A 22328-nucleotide genomic window follows, 5' to 3' on the forward strand; every position below is an offset into this window, starting at 1 on the left:
CTTGGGAAAGTCCTCATAATGAGAAAAAAAAAAGGGTCACATATATCCACTGGACTGGAATAAGGAGTCATTTTGAAGTCATATTTTGCCACTTAGCTCTTATACCTTGGTACAAATAATTTCTCTGATCCTCCCAGGGCTCTTCACAGAACAAAATGAGACAACGTCTTTCAAGCATTAATGCATGGTTAGGCCACTATAGAGATGCTAAATGTTACTCACTTTTAATATCCAGAATAATCCTTTCCTATAGGTCTCATGCATTAGATAGTCTGGGTTGTTGCATCCTTCGCATTTGCTAAGTCAAATAAATTTTAATTGTCCTCTGCTATTTTCTTCCCTTTCTAAAACCGTCCTGGAAAGTGTTTCCTTAATAATCTCATAGATAATGTATTCATTGTTCCCAGACAGCTCCATATCACCAGCATCCTAAATAGAGTCCTCATGTCCCACTTATTAGCTAACCCTAGGTAAACCAGGGAACATTCCAATCCTATATGCTCATTTCTTCCCTTTTCTCCACTTTGCACCAGAAGATCCCAAAGTGGATCTGAAAGTAGAGGTGGCAGATAAGATAATGATCACTATCCTTGGATTCCTGAAAAGAAGGGTGCATCCACAGCACTGATAGAACTTAGCCTATAAGAAAGCTGGGAAGCCAATTTAGGAAATGTCATTTATCACCCCATTCGGGAAAACTGCTAATACAAATATCTCATCTGGACACAGTATCACATTGTCATCTCTAGCCAGCTTTAAGAAATAGCTTTTACTAAATATCTTTTGGATGCCTAAAGCTTAGTTGCATGCTTCCTTCTTTTCTCCTAAGTACAGGCACAAGGTTACAATCCCTTTTGGGAGAGGCACTTGCCACCAGATGAAGGAATTAAAATGAGCAGGGGAGCCTGGGAGAAGTGAGCATTGAGATCTAACACCTTCCAGCTCTCCATCCTGTAATCTCTGCATGACAGTAACTTAATTCTTTTGAAGCTATATCACTCTACATTTGTGGCTATTTAGCAACATTTGCTTTCATGAGAAGTCAAAAAGTCTTGGGATCAGAAGGGAGCTCAGCAGGTTGCCATAGACAATCAATCTAGCCTGGATCCCTCCTGTTGCTCAGTTATAGGCCTGATTCATGTCTCTCCATCTTGTCTCTGTCAAATCTAAATACAGATGGACAAGCTGTAAAGTTATACATCCAATAAACAAATGTTGTAATTTGAGCAATATCTAAAATGTTCCTGAAACATTACAACTATGTCAATCTTTCAAATTCCAAAATTGTTCCAAATGCCAAATCCCCAAATTGGACTCCATAAATGTGGTCCAAATCCTAACTAATTTTGTTCCTAATTAAAAACAAAGACAAAACATCCTTTTATCTGAAGTTGGTCACTTACAGGGGTAACATCATCAAACAGCAGAAACATCAACTTTCAAAGCTCATTTTCTTTATTTCAAAACCCATTTTCTTGGCTCTAGACTCTACAAGACTAAATTAATTCTACATAGGTACCTGGGGGTAGCTAGGTGGCCCATCTGACTGGGAGCCAGGCCCAAAGACTGGAGGTCCTGGGTTTAAAATCTGACTTTAGACAATGCCTAGACCTTACCACTCTTCTGCCTTGGAACTGATGGAAGGTAAGGGTTAAATTTTTTTTTCTTTTAAAAATTGATACCTAATGTTATTTTGCAAAACATTTAACTCCCCCTGCCCCTTGCCATTACTATCATTTCCTAACCACGAAGCCCCCCCTCCCCAAATAGAATCTTCTGTTTAAACAAAGTAGTACAAGTATTAACCACATTTGACAACACATGCTTCCTTGTGTCTCTTGTATGGAGGATGGTCTGTTTTTCCATGAGTCCTTGGTGGTCAAGATGAATAACAACACTGATCTGACTTCTGTGGCTTCAATGTGATTTTCCTTTATCATACCCACCTTTTCCAAAATGACTGGCAGGTCCTCTGGTCCTGGGTAATGTGGATCTAGAATAAGGTATTTTATCTGCCCTGTTATCTCATTCCACGCCACTCCTAGTATTGTATGAGCCAAGACTCCTCCACCTAGAGAAGAGGAAACATAGGATTGGAAATAAACTGGGAAATGTGTCTCAAACTTTATGTTCAAAAAGAATTACTTTATTTTCTAATTTTCCCAAGCAGATTTAAAGCTCAGAACCTACACCATTCAGACTAGAGAAAAATAGGGAGGCATACTTAGAAATGATATATAAAACAAAACAAAACAGGCTTGATGCTCTACTGTGTTTATCTTTAGTTATTTTTGTTACTACAAAGAATTTAATTGTCAAAAGGGCCTCAGATCATCATCTCCAAACCACAACTAGTGCAGAAATCTCTTCCACAATATTTCTACTAACAAATTGGGGTTGTGTTTGAATGTCTGACTGCTGCAACGCAACCCACATTGAATGGCTCAGAGCTAGGCAGTCCGTTCTTAAGTTTAGCTAAAATGTCTCCTTATAACTTTCACCTCTTGTTTAGTTCTGCCTTCTGAAATATCACAGAACAAGTGTACTACTACAAGTAACATTTCTTTAAATATTTAAAGACAGCTATCATGTTTCTCCTTTAGTCTTCTCTCTGTAATTATAAATAAAAACAAACAAAACCTTGCTGCCTTAAAATCAATACTGTGTATTGGTTCCAAAGCTGAAGAGCTGAAATAGCTAGGCAATTAGGGTTAAGTGGCTTGTGCAGGGTCACATGGAAGTATCTGAAGCGGGATTTGAACCCTGGATCTACCATTTCCAGGCCTGGCACTCTATCCACTTAGCCCCCTAGCTGCCCCTGTAATTACCAATCATTCTTCACAACAACATTTCTCTGCATCTAAGAAATGGATTTATACCCTTCCATTTCTCTGCTCCACAAAGGAATTAGATGAAAGATACTATTTTACTAACTGAAACAGTATAAGAATAGATGAATGTAGAGGATCATCTTGCTTTAAACTATGAATGCTGGGTAAGAAAGTTTGGGGAGTTTACTGGCCTTTGATGTTGGATGGTTGAGACAAATAAGAACTCCTCTTCACTACCAAAATAAAGTATCAATGTACCCTTTCCCAGATGCTCTCCTTTTAACCCCCACCTGTCTACACTCCCAAACCTGGTAATACACGTCTACACTCCCAAACAAGGTAATACACGAATACTCAATACATCTAAACCCATCCTGACCCCCACCCTTCACTCAGGCTTCCTAATAACTTTCATTCCTCTGTATATATTATCTTTCCCTCTATAGGATGCAAATTCCTTGGCAGCAGGGACATTGCTTGTTTGATTATTCCCCAGGAAAATAGATGAGAACAACATGCATGTAGGGTTAATATAAATGTCCCACTCTGTCCCCCTCAGAATATTACCAAGAGATTTTACTCATAAAATTAAACCTAAGGGTCCTTATGCACCCACTTAGATAGAACCCTCTTTTTTAGGCATATAAATTCTGGCAAATCTGTGTTCAGAATTCCCTAACCTAAATCTGGGTCATGTTGATTCTCCTCTCTGACCCCGCACTTAGCAACAATGATTTGTTGACTATCTCCTTAGACTTCATGTCTGTTGTTGGGATTTATGGAAACATGTATGTTGAAAATGACGTGTGCCGGTAGATATGTGACCATGAGGGGATAAAATAAAGCCAAGCCTCAGCCAAGGTAGAGCAGTTTTTTCTGTGAAACCTGTGCTGCGGGTTGAATATGAAAGTCGTGTCCCATTCATCATTCTGCCAACACCATCCCACCTCCAAGACTCCATCTCCTGTGGGAGGCTGGCCTTCCCTGCAGCAAGCCCCAAATGGGGTCACAAAGAGTTGGCCACAATTAACTATAACAACAACTGAAAATGTAAGGCTATTCTAGAGGGCACTGGTGGGTTTTTATATGGCAGAATGTATTATAGATTAGGTTTTACTTGGCTAGAGGACAAGTAGAGTACTACTTTGTCACTACCTTTCTGAATAAGTGCTACCTTATTCATGTTCTGGAGTTCTTATCATCGAGAATCCATAGGAACATGGCTCTGAAAGGGTGCTTAAAATATATAAATACACATGCATAGATACATATTTGTGTACAAATGAATATGTGTACATTATATATGTAAGACAGGAAACTCAGACTCAATCTGCCAGAAGAACAAGTCAAGCGGGGGAAGGGCAAGGAGGACAGAGAATTCCAGAGAAGGAACTGAAGAGCTGAGAGAATCCAAGCAGTTAACTCACTTCTCTTTGGGGAGCCCTTCAGAGAGGTTGGTCTGAGAGAACCTCTGAGTCATGATCATCTTTCTGTGAATCCGGACCCCTGAATCCAGTGGAAGACAACAGGGGTGGATAGGACTTTGTCATAAAGCTATCCATCCCAGAAAGATTTCCTCTCTATCCCTCTAAAGTAGTCCTTGAACTTCATATCATAACTAGGACAGAGAGAAGTCAGGACAGCTCTCACAACGGACCCCAGAGGGTCAGGCAGGCAAAGCCTGACCCTGGCAGGATTTGGGGAGAAGGGAGTCAGTTGTTAGCCTTTAGGGACTTCCTACTTCCCACTTTCCCATTACCTTATCCCACCATCTTACTTGCCCTACCTTATGTGTGTTCCTTAAGAATAAATAGCTGTTTGATTAGATCAAGTGCTTGCTTCATAATATCTAGGGAGACCTGAAGCTTGGGGAGGAAAGCTATACCTTCTTCTCAGGGGGGAGAAGCAATTCAGTCTTGGACATTGTTTTAACCCAGTCTCTGAAGAAATATAGTCTGTGACTCTGAAAGACAATTAGTGTGGGTTTTACTAGGGAAAGAGAGAGGAGGAACAATCTATCCTCCCTCTCCAACTTTTAGCTCCTTCCATTCCATCTCTACCACACTCTAGTCCTAAATTAAGTAGGGGGGGTAACTCCATTTCTCCCCTTCCACTACATACATATGTGTGCAGCATTATAGCATGGCATTCAGTCCATTATACATACATGTGTGTAGCATTCCACATTAAGAAAATAATACTCATATGAAGAAATCCAGGAATTATAGAGAAACATGGCAGAAAGCATATGAATGGAACTCAGTGGATTCAGAAACAGAAGCCATATTATCAACTGAACATTTATCTGCATATAGACGGACAATGTGGCCAGAAAGAAGAAAGAGAAGAGGATTTGGGGGAAAAAAGAGCTCAAAAGAGGCATCATCAAGAAAAGGCAGTGAGTACAGAGGGTTTGGAGTCAAGAAGACCTGGTATGGTAAGAACAATAGCCTAGGTACTCCTTTTCCCATGCAGGTTTGGCTCGTTTTTCCTTAAATGGTATAGAAATGTTACTCAGAGGACTCAAGCTCCCTGCTGCTGCTATCATTTCCTCACTGCATGAATATAAAGCAACCAGGAGGAACTGGAGGGGCCCTCAGATTCTCATATAATTAAATTGTCTTAATAACAACAATTTCCTTGTACCCCAAACACCTTACCAATCATTATTGGAGTTCCTTCATTCTGGAAGTGATTAGCAAGTTCCCTTCCTTGAGAAGCTAATTCAGAACCTTGGCTAGGAAAGAAACAATTTTGCATGAGGTCTCTAATCTTCAATTCCAAGTTTAGATAAAAAGCATTAAAGAATAGTGTTTTAACAATTTTTATTTGTGTAAAAATATAATAAAATGGGTAAATCTAAAAGCTTTTTGGAAAAAGAATAACATCGTCTGCAGTAATTCTTTTTAGTTCTAAGTGATAACAATGACTTGGGCACTAGGTAGAGTGCCTAAGTGACATGCCAATGATCATAATGGGCAGGGCCTGGAATACAATGCTGTCTTCTACACCAGGCTGCTTTTCATCAAATAAAGGACAAGGGAGAAATTTTGGGCCAGTAGATAAATGTGGACTTGAAAATATATTTGGATATTTACTCACTCTACCTACCTAACTAATTCATAATGTTCTAGTGGATATCTGGTATTTGGGATAGGTTACAGGTCGGTGCTGGGTAGTCAAGGACCAACTTATGTGGTAGTGACAGAGAAGAACTTTCTATCTCTTTAGCCATAGATTTGAATCTTGAAGTAGCCATAATGAATTATGAGAATTCTAGTTCACCTCGATTGTGGTAGAGATTGAGTTTATTTTAGTTAGCAAAGAAGTATTTATAATGTTTATATAACTAAAACTCCCTAAGGGCATGTGCTCATAAAGTGACAAGAAATCTTGGATTCTCTACTTCTTGTCTCCTATGCATCAGACCAAGATTTTATGAATGAGTTTAGAGATTCTCACCTCATATGGTCCCCATTTTGAACCATGAATGGCTTTGTTTATTACTATCCCACTGTTATCTTTTTTCTTTTGGTAACACAAAGCATGTTCTTTTGAAGGAGATGTTCAAGGATAATTTTTTACTTTGGTGTTTAAGGCTGACAAGGCCTTAAACTTAAGTTGTTACTGTTGTTTTTCAAAACTTAATTTAAAAACCAATATAATTAAACCTATATTAATGTGTTTAACAAGTTCCAAGGAGGGGTTAATTCTACAGAAATTATATGATCAATAGTTAATCAGTTGAACAAAATTACAGCAGGATTTGATAATGACATTAAAAACTGTAAAATGAAGGGGTTAGGCAAGATGACCATATAAGTAAGATCCCCTCAACTCTGCAGCTGTGATCCTGTGACATCACAAAATGACATAGGCCAGGGCAATGTGACTCTTAAAAAAACCCCACAACTTTCTTATATTTTAATACAGTGGCACTTTAGAGAATTTTCACATTGATATCATTAGGAATGCTGTTATTTATTTCCATGAATCGTCTTAGCCAATCTTCAGTATCAAACATAATGTTAGAATGAGAATTTTTCAAATACAGAAGTCAAGGCATTTAATATTGCCACCAGAAGCTGTTGCCATAGTTACAAAGAATCTGATGGAACGATGTGCAGTGATAATATGAAATTCATAAATATACATTAAAATAAGTCATATTATAGTGTTTGGCAAATAATATTTCTCAATATATTTTAGCCACACTGTAAATGTATTTAAAAATATTTTAACAAAATGAGCAACTTAATTATATATTTATATAATAGACAAATCATAGATCAATGACAAATATTTTCCCTTTTAAGATTATTTTTTAGTGAATCTGGCCTTAAAAAGACACTATATTCCCAATCACTCAATTCTAGGTTAAAAGTTTTCTAATATCTCCCAGATCTAATCCAAAATTATACACACATTTCTGCTAAGTTAATTCATAAATACAAATTCAGAAAACCTAATCAAAAGGAAATCAAAAGGAAATAAGGATTACAAAAAGAGAACAAAAATGCAGAAAACGAAAAAGGGGCAGGCAGGGAAAAGGAAAGGAAGCAAAAACTTAATGTTACTTCAAATGAAAGATAAATTATAGCACTAAATTATCCTTTAGACAAAAAAAAAAACAAAAAAAAACACCATTATAAAAAAAGTCAATGCAGTGTCCTTACCTGACAAACAGTATTTTTGAAGTTATCCCCATCAAATGGTTCAGAACTAGCTGTACCTCAATAGAACCAATCCACTGGCGTGACCCTACAAATGTTGCTGGTTTGTCTCCCACATCAACAAGAGCCTTTATTATGCCCCATTGGATGGGGGAAAAAATACACATATGTTAAAAAAAAATAGCATTTATATAGTGACTTAAGGTTTACAAAGTATTTTACAAATATTATCTTATTTTATTTTTAAAAGAATCCTGGTAGATTAAATATTATTTAAGTACCCTCATTTTATAGCTGAGGAAATTGAGTCAGACAGAGGTTATATAACTTGTATAGTATAGGTCTTCCTGACTTCAGGTGTGGTATTCTATCCACTGCATCATTCACCTGTCTCTAGGCTTAAAAGTTAGGGCACTTGTTTCCTTTCCTGCCTCTGTTAATTTCTGTTCTTCAATTTGAAAGCTTTTCAAGGATTAGATATCTTCAAAAAAGAAATAAACTTCTACCATGAAGAGGTAGTATGAATTAATGCCAATGCCCTCAATGGGTTTGAAAAATGTACAACTCAAAACCAGGGGCTCTCTACCTGCTGAATCTCCTGGTGTGTTGGAATGGATCTATCGGTGTATCCCTGGTGTCTGAACCAAGAACAGATAGTTTGTAGAGACCGATAAGCACAGCCCCAGCCACTGTCATCTATCCGATCCTGCATGTAATGATGATAACCATATATGCCATGGACTGTGTAAATCTGTGCAGAAAAAAAGAAAATATAACAAAATATCATATTAAGTACCATTATGTAAGTACCATTTGCAAACTAAGTCATGATGCCCAAGATGAGCTGTAGAGCATTTCTAGATAGGAATGAACAAAATAACATGGTCCTATCTCCATGCCCTCCTACCCCCCCTCCCCAAACTCTTTATAGCCCCAGGGGAAAAGTGGGAGAAGGGGCTCTCACACCCAGAATTGAAATCACTTGCCCACATGGCTAATATGAAAATGTTCTGAATGACTGCACAGGTATAATCTATATCAAATTGCTTGCCTTCTCAGGGAAGGGGGAGGAAGGGAAAAAACATGGAGCTTAAAAAATGCTAAAAATTTGTTTACATATAATTGAGAAAAAAATAAAATAAAAATTAAATGTAAAAAAAGGAAAGAAAGAAAATCACAAGTCACAGAGGTAAAAGAAGCAGTCAGGTCAATCCCAGACCCTTTAACTCTTAAATCCAGTGTTCATCCACTGAATCACAGTTTTCCAGCCCCTTTTCCTTAAGCCTATTTTTTCATGTGTAAAATGAGAGGGTTAAATGTTCCTTCTATCTCTAAACTTATGATCTGATGATAAAAGATCTCTAAACAATTTTTTTAGTTTGGATGGTTTTCGTTTGACATGCTTCTCATGCATGACTTCTTAAACATTCTTCATCATCACTGACATAATTATTTTTACTTTTTTAAAAGTTATTTATTTTTTAATATTCATTTTTTTGAGTTGCAAATTATCTCCCTCCCTCTAGTCCCAACTCTAGCTATTATGGCCCAAATAACTCTATTTTTTTTGTACTTCTGGTCAACTTCCTGTGACACTAATACACTCAAAGTTTATTTGACACCTGATTGCATTGTGTATAGCACAGAATAAAATCCAAAACCAGGAATGAATTTAAACATTTTAAGCCTCCAAAGGAAGATAAAAGGAACTGAAGAAATAAAAGAGAAGATGTTTGTGTTGATCTGTTAAGACAATCAGCAGTTATGGGAAAAGGGATATATATTTTTTTCTGTATCATTCTCATCAAAAGAGTCCTACTATTTAATATTCAACATCAACAACATTCTAAGTCCCTTTCAGGACAAACATAGATAATACTTGGTAAGATGGGTTTGATGATGATACTAATATTGAATGAAATATTTTAGAGGATATATAGATCAACTACAAATTACTACAAAGGAATGAATCTTCATAAAAGCTTGTTGGTAGAAAATATATATGCTCCTTTCAGAAGTGAAATTGAAAATGACTCACTCTTTTTTACTTTCAAATCCACCACAAAGCACAGAATATAACACAGTTAACAATCAACAAACATTTATCAATTATCTACTGTGTTGCATTGGTGCTGTGGGGACTACAAAGTATAAAGGCACTGCCCTAGAAAGGCATATCATGTTCCTGTACAGTGTGCATGTGCATACACACACACACACACATGCATATATACATATACAAAATGATGAGAGTGTAATATTGGGCAGAATATAATCAAGTGCTCTAGTATGTTTAGATGAAAAGTGTTATGGAAATAACCCTAAGACATAAAAGACTTTAAAACCTAAACATCTCTTAAGATGTTCTTTACTTAATGAAAAATATCCGAGTTATGCCACAGGCTTATCTATACCTAGCCTAGAAGTGCATCAAGGCATAGATAAGAATTCAAATAAACAAATGCAACTGAGAAAATGGTTTTTTTTCTTTTGATAAGAAATGATAGAGTTTATGGACAGAAAAAAGAGTACAGGGGATGATTTGTTTTGGATATTAACAAGATGCTATCACTCTATTAATGATCTTTAAAAAAACAACACTTCAATCTTAATAATAATGATGTTTCCATAAATTAACTTACCATACCAGACTCTGCACCCAGAGGATTTAGATGTACATGTGGATTCCTGATATACCCATCTTTATATGGCTCATCCGGAAAGTGATATGCATTAGCTCTTTTGAAGTAAGGTTTATCATGAGGTAGATGGTACAAGTCATGCAATTCCTAAAGAAAAGGAGATGAAATATGAAGAAACAGAAATATAGATAAACCTTTAAATTTAATCCAATGAATAAATTAAAATTCAAAATACAAAATATAAAAAATTAACTATATACTATTTAAATTTTTTTTAAACAATCTCAAAACAAAATATTTTAAGCAATCAATCTAATAAACTAAAATATAAAGTAAGATTTAAAATGAAGCTAATTTCAAGCTTATTTTTTAATGTATTTTTTTTTATTTAGTCAATTTAGAACATTATTCCTTGGTTACAAAAATCATATTCTTTTCCTCCCTCCCCTCCCCTCCCCTTTCTGTAGCCGACACACGATTTCACTGGGTATTACATGTATCCTTGATCAGAACCTATTTCCATGTTGTTGATGTTTGCACTAGGATGATCATTTAGAGTCTACATCCCCAACCATATCCCCCTCAACCAATGTAATCAAGCAGTTGTTTTTCTTCTGTGTTTCTACTCTCAGTTTTCCCTCTGAATGTGGATAGTGTTCTTTCTTGTAGATCCCTCTAGGTTGTTCAGGATCAATGCATTGCCACTAATGGCGAAGTCGATTACATTTGATTGTACCACAGTGTATCAGTCTGTGTACAGTGTTCTCCTGGTTCTGATCCGTTCATTCTGCATCTATTCCTGGAGGTTGTTCCAGTTCCCATGGAATTCCTCCACTTTATTAATCCTTTTAGCACAATAGTATTCCATCACCAACAGATACCACAATTTGTTTAGCCATTCCCCAATTGAAGGGCATCCCCTCATTTTCTAATTTTTTGCCACCACAAACAACACAGCTATGAATATTCTTGTACATGTCTTTTTCCTTATTATCTCTGGGGTATAAACCCAGTAGTGCTATGGCTGGGTCAAAGGGCAGTCTTTTAGTGCCCTTTGAGCATAGTTGCAAATGGCCTTCCAGAATGGTTGGATCAATTCACAACTCCACCAGCAGTGCATTAATGTCCCAACTTTGCCACATCCTGTTCAGCATTCATTACTTTTCTTTGCTGCCATGTTAACCAATCTGCTAGGTGTGAGGTGGTACATCAGAATTGTTTTGATTTTCATCTCTCTGATTATAAGAGATTTAGAACACTTTATCATGTGCTTATTAATAGTTTTGATTTCTTTAACTGAAAATTGCCTATTCATGTCCCTTGCCCATTTATCAATTGGAGAATGGCTTGATTTTTTGTACAATTGATTTAGCTCTATAAATTTGAGTCATTAGACCTTTGTCAGATGTTTTTTTAAATGAAGATTGTTTCCCAATTTGTTGCTTCCCTTCTAATTTTGCTTGCATTGATTTTGTTTGTGCAAAACCTTTTTAATTTAATGTAATCAACATTATTTATTTTACATTTTGTTATTTTTTCTAACTCTTGCTTGATCTTAAAGTCTTTCCTTTCCCAAAGATCTGACATGTATACTATTCTGTGTTCACCTAATTTATAGTTTCCTTCTTTATAACTCAAGTCATTCACCCATTCTGAGTTTATCTTGGTATAGGGTATGAGATTGATGAGGTTGATCCAAACCTAATCTCTCCCATATTGTCTTCCAATTTTCCTGGCAGTTTTTATCAAATAGTGGATTTTGGTCCCCAAAACTGGGATCTTTGGGCTTATTCATAGACTGTCTTCCTAAGATCACTTACCCCAAATCTATTCCACTGATCCTCCTTTCTGTCTTTTAGCCAGTACCATATTGTTTTGATGACCACTGCTTTATAGTATAGTTTGAGATCTGGGACTGCAAGGCCTCCTTCCTTCACATTTTTTTCATGATTTCCCTGGATATCCTTGATTTTTTCTTCCAAATGAACTTTGTTATGCTTTTTTTTCTAATTCAGTAAAAGTTTTTTGGTAGTTTGGCACTAAATAAGTAAATTAGTTTGGGTAGGATTGTCATTTTTATTATGTTAGTTCATCCTACCCCTGAGCAATCAATGTTTTCCCAATTGTTTAGATCTAGTTTTAATTGTGTGGAGAGTGTTTTGTAGTTGTGTTCATATAGTTCCTGTGTTTGTCTCGGCAGACAGATTCCTAAATATTTTATATGTCTAGGGTGATTTTAAATGGAATTTTTCTTTCTAATTCTTGCTGCTGAGATGTGTTGGAAAAATATAGAAATGCTGATGACTTATGTGGGTTTATTTTGTATCCTGCAACTTTGCCAAAGTTGTTGATTATTTTTAGTTGATTCTCTAGGATTCTTGAATTTGGTTATAACATTCCTGGGTGTTGTCAGTTGGGGATTAAGTACAGGAGCTGATTTGTGGATTCTTTCAATCTTCACCTTTCCCTCTTGTTCTAGAATATCGGGGCAGTTTTCTTGGATAATTTCCTGTAGGATGATGTGTCCAGGCTTTTTGTTTTGTCATGGTCTTCTGGTAGACCAATGATTCTTAAGTTGTTTCTCCTAGAACGATTTTCTAGATCTTCTGTTTTGTGAATGAAATGTTTCATATTTTCCTCAATTTTTTCATTCTTTTGGTTTTGTTTTATAGTTTCCTGCTGCCTTGTGAGTTTGCTTGCTTCTAATTGTTGTATTCTAGCTTTTAAAGACTGAATTTCATCCCTGGCTTTTTGGTCATCCTCATTCTGTTCTGATTTTCTTTGGAGGTCATCTTTCATCTTCTTTGCCTCATTTTCAAGCTGATTAATTTTGACTTTCAAGATACATTTTCTCATTTTAGTTCAAGTGCCTCTGTTTCTAGATGACTTATTTTGCTTTTTAAGTTCTTTTCCCAATTGCCTTCGACCTCTCTTAATTTTGTTTTGAATTGTATTTTGAGTTCTTCCAAAACCTGTGTCTAATTTGCTTGAGTTTCTGTGTTTTTGCTTGCTGTTCCTTGATCCTCCTCTGTTACATTTACTTTGTTCATTGCCTGGATAGAAGCTGTCGATTATAATTTCTTTTTTCTTTTTCTGTTGTTTGCTCATATTTGCTCCTTCTTTCCCCCCATAATTGCCTAAACTCTTGCTCCTCTCATTGTATGCTGGATCTATGGATCTGGGCTTTTCCGTCAGCCTTCACCCTTGGAGCTTAGCAAGGCACTCAGAGAAGTCTGTGGGGGAGGGGGTATTAGAGCTTGAACTTCCCTGCCCTCAGAAGGCTTGATGAGATTAAGCCCAGCTGAGTTGAACTTGTAGAGGTAGATGTGCCCTGAGGCATCTTGGGAAAGTTGGGGGTGGGGGGTCGGGCAATATGGAGTGTCTCCACTGCTGCAACTAAGCTGCGTCCTCTGTGAGTCTCCTCGAGATGCCTCCTAGCTCCCCGTATTTGGAGCCCTGAGCCTGGCACAGCTTTGCCCACAAGTTATTCCCTCCAGTCTAGTGTCCTTGCCACCCAGAGATTCTAGCCTCTGCTGGAGGCTCAGTACTGTGGGTTGGGGAAAGGTCCTGGGACCTTCCTTTTTCCTTCCCCTTAAACCCGAGTGTTCTTGAATTCAGGCTTCTTTTTTTTTTTGGGGGGGGGGGGGACATACCTTTTAAGTTGAGTCCAGCAGGAGGGTTGCTTAAATCTGTCCTGTTCTTAGATTTGGTTTTCAGTCCCCTAGGAGCATTTGATTTTTAATTGGTGAGAAAGGGTTTTCAGAGGTCTGAACTTTTGCTGCCTCTATGCTGTCATCTTGATACTGCCTCCCTCAAGCTTATTTTTAAATGAACACTATTTCCTAAATATTTCATGAACAAAAAGTCTTTAAATATAAAAGGAGGCTTCAAATGAATTCTTAAATGTAAAATGTAAAATGAGTAACACAAAGAGAATAGATACCGTATAATATATATGTATATATACCCATATTTCACTGGAAAATTAGATTTTTCATAGGCAATTAAAGAAACTTGTTTTAAAACATTTAAGAATTTTAAGTTCAAAATTCAAATAAAATTAATAAATGTTGAGTATTTACTGTGAACAAAAAAACTCTTGTAGAGATAGAAGGAGAAATGAGATCAAATTAATACTTGGTTCATGCCCTTAGTGAGTTTATGGGCCATTCAAAGCTTATAATCTAACTCTAACTCTCTCTCTCTCTCTCTCTCTCTCTCTCTCTCTCTCTCTCTCTCTCTCTCTCTCTCTCTCTCTCTCTCTCCCTCCCTCCCTCTCTCTCTCCCTCTCCCTCCCTCTCTCTCTCTCTCTCCCTCCCTCCCTCCCCCTGTCTCTCTCCTCCCCCCATTTCCCTCCATATCTCTCCCCCCACATACACACCTTTTTGTGGTATGGAAGAACTAGAAATTGCATGGTTTAAGGAGTAACTAAAAAAAAAATTCATGAGGGTAACAGAATATTATTGTTCTATAAGAAAATCTTTTTAATTATCTCCTTGATGTACACTATGGGTTTTTGTTTTTTTTTTTAACCTAGCTTTAGAAAAGCATATACATGAAGAGAAAAAAAAGGGGATATAGAGGCCAGTATATAAAACTAATCTGAAAAGCTTAAAAAGATAATACAAGGTATAATGAATTTCACAGAAAAAGTTATTTTTTAAAAGGCCAATCACTCTGTGGTATTAGGATCAAACCTTTCTATAATTTATCACAGTGGCAAGAGAATAAAAATTTACTTTGAAAGTCTAAAGCACTTCCAATTGCATCCAAGTGTATACATGTAAAAGATAACTACTTCTCAGCTTTCTGTACTAGTAATTTGACTCTGTAAGTTAGAGACTGCATTATCCAAGGGCTGAATGGAAAGAGCCCTCCTTTCCTTGTGTAGCCCATCAAACAGGCAGCTGCTTCTATTGCAAGACATGAGAAGTTATAGCCAGGCAAGACCACCTGGCAAAAAATACAAACCGGACTTCATTATTGTTTCACTATTATATCTTCATTCTTTGAATATTCATAAACTATTTACTAATTCCCCTTGAGGGTGTAATATCAAATAGTAGTCTAGTGGGCATTAGGAGAAATGGGATACAATTTTGCCTAGGGTCTTCCCTGACTTTTTATCTACTAGAAACTTCTAGCCACATGAGGGATATTAAGAGTGATGGCAATTGATGATGTTATTACTTGATCCTGTCATTTCCATATATTCTGGGCATGTCTTAGAATATATAGGCCATGTTAAATATGAAAAAGTGAAATGAGAGTAAGTTTATTTTTATGAATTTAGTATATCAATTTGTACTTAGGTTGAAAATTGGATATATTAAATTAAATATTAAAATATATACATACAAAATAAAATTATGTTAAGTTATTTGACAAATTTCTACTAGTATGGTCATTTTTTAAATAGTCATAATGTAAATATGAATTGTTGTTTCTATGCAGCTTTAACCAAATCAGGGAAACTTGCATCTAGTCCCTGAGACCTACTTATGAGGTTTTTACCTTTCTATAAGATTGTAGCTGACCATCTGGAACTCCTGATGGATATGAAATTGTTATGAGACTTTTTTCTCCTGGTAACAAAAAGTGCAGTGGTTCGGGAACCACTACTGATGTTCCTTTCATGTATTTCAAAATGCATTTCTCCATATCAGTTAGTTGATTATGAACTGAATTTACTAACCGAATTCGAACTCTGTCAAATAAAGAAAAGTATTTAAGTATAACAACAAAAGCTACAGTAGCCAAAAAATTTTAAAAAACCTAGAACTAGGTAATACCAATATTTGTGACTGTCCAAATAAGAACATATTTGTTGGGCTCTGTCCACATGACAAATGTTAGAAATAACAAGCTATTTATTGATATCAAAACAACAGAAACTGATATTTGTTAGACCTTTAAGGTTAACAAAGTACTTTCAAGACACTAAGCTTCACAATAACCCTACAAAAAGGTGCCACCATTATTTCTCCCTTTTTAAAGATGGGGCAACAAGGACTTCCAGACATGAAATGAAATGACTTATACACAGCTAATAAGTGTTTGAGGTGGGATCTTGATTCAACAAAGAATATTTAAGATAGTTAATAATGTCATAATATTGACAGTTTCAGTTTAGTAGTTGTAACCGGGACTCAATTTATTAATTTCAAATTGAATACTTCCTCAAAATATTTTCATGAAAGATACCTTCAATCAAGCCAACCATTTTTACATTGATTTAATAGCAGTGAGTAAAAAGCAAGCATATGGGTCAGTAGTAATTGATATCATCCCTAACACTTTTTTCATTAGTAATAAAAAGACAACATGGTATATAGTAGAGATGACTTGGAAGCAAGAAGTCCTGCCTCTGACACATAATGGAAAGCAAATCACTCCAGGCAATGTCCTAAGACCACAAGCTATAGGGAAGTTTCCAACCTGCAGTCATAGAGGGAATTCTGTATCAATGCAATCACAGGTTTGATCTCAATCTCAAATAATATCTGTGATGTTTTTTCCCCTCGCCAACAAGTCAGCCATCAATTATTAAGCACTTACCTTGGTGGTAGGTACCACTCTTTTAAGAGACCTTCTGGTTAGTATTTACTGATATTTTCTCATTTTCCTTTTTTTGGTAGTGGAGCTGAGAAGACCTGAGTTCAAGTCCTGCCTCTGGCTATATGATTATGGACAAGTAATTTAATTTCTCAGTAGCCCAGGTAACTCTCTAAATCTATGAGTTTCAAAGCAGGTACTGATTTGCATTAGCAAAGAGAATTTTCTCATTGAGAATACACTCTATGCTAATGAAATCACATTCATTCCCCTCCAAAAAATATCTGTAATTAAAAAAAAAACATTTAGTATGCTTCTCTTTTTCAAGTATCTTGAGAATTGATTTCTCAAAACTGAGTCACCTACAGCATGGACTTCTGTAGCCAGTTATTCTTCTTATCTCTTTAATATTATTTTTGCTTATTCATTCAATGTATTGGGAATTAGGATCAGAAAAGATGTATTAAATTTAGTGATGGATGAAGAGTATAGGTTCATAAATATGAAGGAATCTGAGAAACAGTCTAGTCCAACCCTCACATCTTAAATGTGAGAAAAAAGGACGTAGGAGAAGGTAAGTGACTTGTCTGAAGTCACACTGACACCAGACAGTAGAGACTGGATTAGAACCCAAGTCTTGGGATTCCAAATCTAAAAGCTCTAAAATAGTTTGTAATAGAGATGTTAATGAATCTTTTAGACATACTGTTGATTTGCTGTCCTTCTATTTTCATCTTTGAATGCTCTTGGGATGATATGGCTTAATTTGGGTCTCATGCCAAGGTTTTACAAACTGTCTTTTCAAATTACTACTTAACTGCTGTTTTGTGAGCTTAATACTATCATAACTTCCACCATCATCCTCTGAAAAACCCTGAAAATGCTTCATATTTTAAAATAGCATTGTCCCTTGTGCAATTTCTAGACATTTGGAAAGATGAAACATTTTTTCTGATGGAGGTATAAGCTGTGGCAGATTTTACTAAGACAGAAAGGTGCTGAGTACAGTTCCAAGTGTAGATTCTGTCTGCTCTCTGAGGACCAGCCCATGAGAACCTACATCACAAATAAGTTTGACACCAGGAGATGAATTATTTGGTTGTGGCAACTATGGCACAAAGAAAATGGTCCCAAATTCTCTGAAGTCACAACATACAAAAAAATGTTCTAGTGGGAACATGGTTAAAAAAAAGGGTAGAATATACCAAGAATACAACAGTTTTTAGACAGTTTGCATACATTAATTTATCTGTTGATGTTCTAAAGGAGAAAGAAAAAAAAACAACCCATGGAGTAATCACCTTTCTAAAGACTCTCCTAGAAAATTCAGATCTCCCCTCTATCATGGTAACATAAAGAAACAATTTTATATTCTTATAACTTGAAAATATCAATATTTACAATGGCAAAAGTTTTATTAGCTATGCTTTTTATATACACTTTCAAAATACTCTCAAAACTAACACTACTTCATCTTTGGGACTTGAGTGATATCTTTTCTGCATATTATATCTGTTGGGTGGTCAAGATCTTTTGTTGAGGTAGAAGCCTACATTTTCAGCAAGACTTATTTTAATAAAGATTCACAGACTTTTATTACTTTTCATTCTCCTAAAGCCAGGTGGTAGTCCTATGACCATATGAGGAGAAACAAAGGAGTACAGAGTGAAAGAGAGATACTACCACTACCTACTGGTTACATTTCCCTCCTGCCAGCTAAACTCTAAAGAGGCATCATAATGATCATAGAAATCAACTGGCAGATCTACTTTAAGACTTTCTGTTAGATCCAGTTCTGGTTGGGAATCCTCCAAGTAAAGAATGGCTCCTAGCTCATTGTTTCTCCTAATTGCAAGTGTTAGGGTCAGATAAGAGAGAGAAATGGTGGATTTCAGTGCCATATTGGAAGCAAAAAGTAGAGAACTTTGGATGTATGAGTTGTACATAACAAAGGAAAGGTAGAATGATTTTTTGGGGGAAGAAGATGTTGGTCAAGATTCAGCCAGGGGCTATACTAAACAACTTGAGGGCTAAATAGAGTGACATGACTTGGTTAACTAGTTTCTTTTTACCTACAGATTTTTATGGCATCACTAACAGTAGTATTTCAATCAGTGGAAAAAAATAGGGACAGATTTAAAAAAAAAAACCCAAGGCTCCTGGGCTATTCTCTGATCAAAAGTAACACTAGTATTTATTGTACTGGTCTTGTTTTTAAAACAAAAATATATATGAGTCCATGAATATTAATATAGTAAGTGGGGGCATGTTCATAAAAGTGAGGTTAAAAAACATTGTAAAAAGACTTACACTTCCCATGATTCTTCTGGATCAGCAGATATAACAGCATCCACTGGCAAAGTCATGTTAACATAGTGGTGACCCCCACTTTCTCTTTCAATGATGGGAGCTACAGCAGCTAGAGAAGTTGACATTTCTAGCATGAGATCTATATTTATTATCTGAGGCTGCAATGAAATAGAATTACAATTAATTTTAGGGGCAATGTCAAACATATTTCAGAACACAGATATATTTTTCATCTCTTTTCTATTTGTAGATGATCACTGTCATATTGAAGTCTTGATTTGGTTAACACCAAAGCAAACCAAAGTGAGCTAACTTTCTAATATGAATTTTCATGAGCTAAAAGTCCAAAAATGTAAAACGAGGAAGAAATATTAATATGTTAAATTATAAGATAAAACATCATAATAAACAAGTGACTTGGGAAATCTAACAATGATATAGAAGAAAATGAAAAATTTGTGTGATTAGTATCAGAGGTTAAGTTTACCTGTCCTTGTAACTTTTTATCTTTCTTTTTGGCGAATTTCCACTTTGTATCTTCTTCTTGATCAAACCTAAAATTTCAATATACAAAGAACTTTAAAATATGACATTTTTCATTTAAAGCTATTCTTACTAAGTTTTAAAAACATACTCAATGCATCAAATATCTTTGACAAGGGTCTGGTATGAAAGATAATAGGAAGCTAACACAATAAGACTGAAACTCTTCTTTGGATTGATGGTCACAAGATAGGACCATTTTTAAAAGAAGACTTGCAAATTATTAATGATCATGGTGACTGCTCTTAAATGACTAATCACAAGGAAAAATGCCAGTCAGAACAACTGAGGCAAATTTCAGTTGACACTCGGAAATTTGGCAACTATAACAAAAGATGGAAATAGTGAATACTGGAAGGGGTGTAGGAAGACAATAACATTAACATACTTTTGGTGGAGCTATGAATTGGTTCAATTATTCTGGAAAGCAATTTGGAATTATGATTAAAAAGTGATTAAAATGTTCATATTCTTTGACTCAGAGATTCTATTGCTAACCAAGAACTGTAGGGAAGCCAAAAGTAGAAAGAAATGCCCCAGCTATACCAAAATATATACCAAAATATTCACTGTAACACTTTTTGGGAATTCAAAGAAATGATAACAAAGTAGGTACTTACTGACTAGAGAAGGCTAAACAAATTGTGGTACATGAATATAATGGATTATTACTGGGTCACTAGAAATGATGGATATGGAAAAATTAAAAAACAAACCATAAGATAACTTATATGAACAGATACAGGTCAAATTAGGAATAAATAGAACTAGGAAAACAATATACATAAAATATACCTATATATGATAGACATAATGCATACATTTGGAAAGAACAATAAAATTAAACTGAGAACTCTATAATTATAATGACTATGATTATTCCTAGAGAAGAAGTGAGAACAGGTATATATTACCCTTCCTTGCAGAACTGGGGGCTTATGGGTACAGAAAACATTGTCAAATACAGTCAAAAGGTTGATTTTACTCAACTTTTTATCTTTTTTTTTTCCACTTTGACTAAAGGGAGGGGAGAGCAGGGGAGAGGAGGAAGGAGGTATATATTCAGGAATGAACACAATATAAAAACAAAAGGCATCAATAAGAAAAATTAGAGCATACTCACTGAATAAAGCGCAATATTTCCTTACAAGCAGAACTGTCAGTTAACTCTGCTGGAACTGTGTTCATGTTGCTGTTAGGCCATACGTACACTGAACTGTGGCAGATCTTGAACACGAGGGCATTTGAGGAAAGTTTGGTTGAAAGGTCACTCAATACATATTTTAGTGCCTTTTTCATAGTAATATCTGAATTAAAAGGATATACTTGTTATTAATAAGATGATACTATAATGATTTTCCTATTGCTATAATGCTAAGGGAAAACTAAAACTGCTAGCGCTAACTTCAACAATTTAATCCTTATTAAGCACCCAATAAGAAACTGTAGGAGGCCCTGGGGACAGAAAGATAAGAAAGCAGTCCCTGAACTCAAGGGTCATATATTCTGTTGGCAGGTCACAACACATTCATGGATAAGTAAATACAAAGAGTTTAGAGAACAAAGAATTCTTACACTGGGAAACTCCAAGACTCAGGATTGAGGATACGATTTCTCTGTTAACTTCATCCTTGGCTTCCACTCCTAATTCTCTGCTCTCATGTGCTGTCTGTCTGTCTCCACTTATTAAAAGTAGGCTCTTGGAAGAAAAGATCCTCTTTTTTGCTTAGATTTGACCCCTCCTACTTGGCACAATGCCTGGCATAGTGAGTAGTACTTAACAAATGTGCGCTCTGTCTTCCAATCTCTGTCTATCCATCCATATAAATAGGTATCTATCCATCAAACTATATATATCTCTATCTCCCCTTCAATCTATACATCCATTCAACCTATGTAGCTCTATATATTTACTATCAATTTAAGTATCCATATATGTATCTACTTATCAATATACTAAGTATCTATCCATGTATCTACCTATTACACTATATAGCTATCAGTATATTTATGCATCCAACCTATGCATCCATGTATCTATCCATATCTATGCATCCGTGTATCTACATATCCACTATCAATCTTTGTATCTATTCACGTATCTATATATTTTCTATCGATGTATCTATCCATGTACCTATCTATTAAACTATGTATCTATCAATGTATCTATGTAACTACTTGTTAATCTAACTATGCATCTTTCTATCCATCCATCTATGCTTTTCCCCAAAGGTAGTAAGATTAAATCCAGTCACTGGCCTAGGAAGCTCACCACACTGCCTGGAGAAGCCCTGTGTTAAAGGCATCTTTGGGAGGGCCGCCTGAGTCAGAAGAGGAAAGGGAAGCAGTGTTCTTCTAAGCACACAAGGCAATGGAGAATGCTGTTGGCCTTCAAGGGGCTGTTTACAAATCTGAGAGAACAAGAGTCCTAATTTCATGGTAGCATGGCACACAGGGCATGAAGCTGGAGAATTCAAGGTTAGCCACCTGCTAGGGAGTACAGTATGGTGGAATGGTAGACTTAGAGTCAAGAGAGACCTGGTTTCAACTCTCCCCTCCAACATGGATTGTGAGATGGTTAACATCAGCATGGAATCACTGCTGTCTTTAGAGTTGGAAGAGCTGGGTTTGAATCCCCAACAGTCCACTTTACTCCCTGAGTGTATGGTCACTCCAACTCTGGGTCTTACTTTCCTCAGATACTAATCAAAAGGGTCAGTTTGGCCAGCTGGCCTCCAAGGACCCTTCCAGCTCTCTATCACTGAACCTTC

General features: G+C 36.0%; 1 protein-coding gene across 3 annotated transcripts in view; it reads right to left on the reverse strand.

Moving 5' to 3' along the window:
- UFSP2 (UFM1 specific peptidase 2) overlaps window positions 1-22328 on the reverse strand; it is a 31568-nt gene that overhangs the window by 2798 nt on the left and 6442 nt on the right. For all 3 annotated transcript variants that reach the window (XM_007507913.3, XM_056802963.1, XM_056802964.1), the window contains 9 exons: window positions 20678-20861; window positions 19499-19565; window positions 19012-19169; window positions 15661-15853; window positions 10147-10293; window positions 8091-8255; window positions 7508-7632; window positions 5492-5568; window positions 1947-2071 (listed from right to left, as the gene is read on the reverse strand). In XM_007507913.3, the coding sequence (XP_007507975.2) occupies window positions 1947-2071; window positions 5492-5568; window positions 7508-7632; window positions 8091-8255; window positions 10147-10293; window positions 15661-15853; window positions 19012-19169; window positions 19499-19565; window positions 20678-20861 (1241 nt within the window). The remainder of the gene's footprint in view (window positions 1-1946; window positions 2072-5491; window positions 5569-7507; window positions 7633-8090; window positions 8256-10146; window positions 10294-15660; window positions 15854-19011; window positions 19170-19498; window positions 19566-20677; window positions 20862-22328) is intronic.

The sequence above is a fragment of the Monodelphis domestica genome, chromosome 6 (assembly GCF_027887165.1).
Source record: "Monodelphis domestica isolate mMonDom1 chromosome 6, mMonDom1.pri, whole genome shotgun sequence".
Lineage (NCBI taxonomy): Eukaryota > Metazoa > Chordata > Mammalia > Didelphimorphia > Didelphidae > Monodelphis > Monodelphis domestica.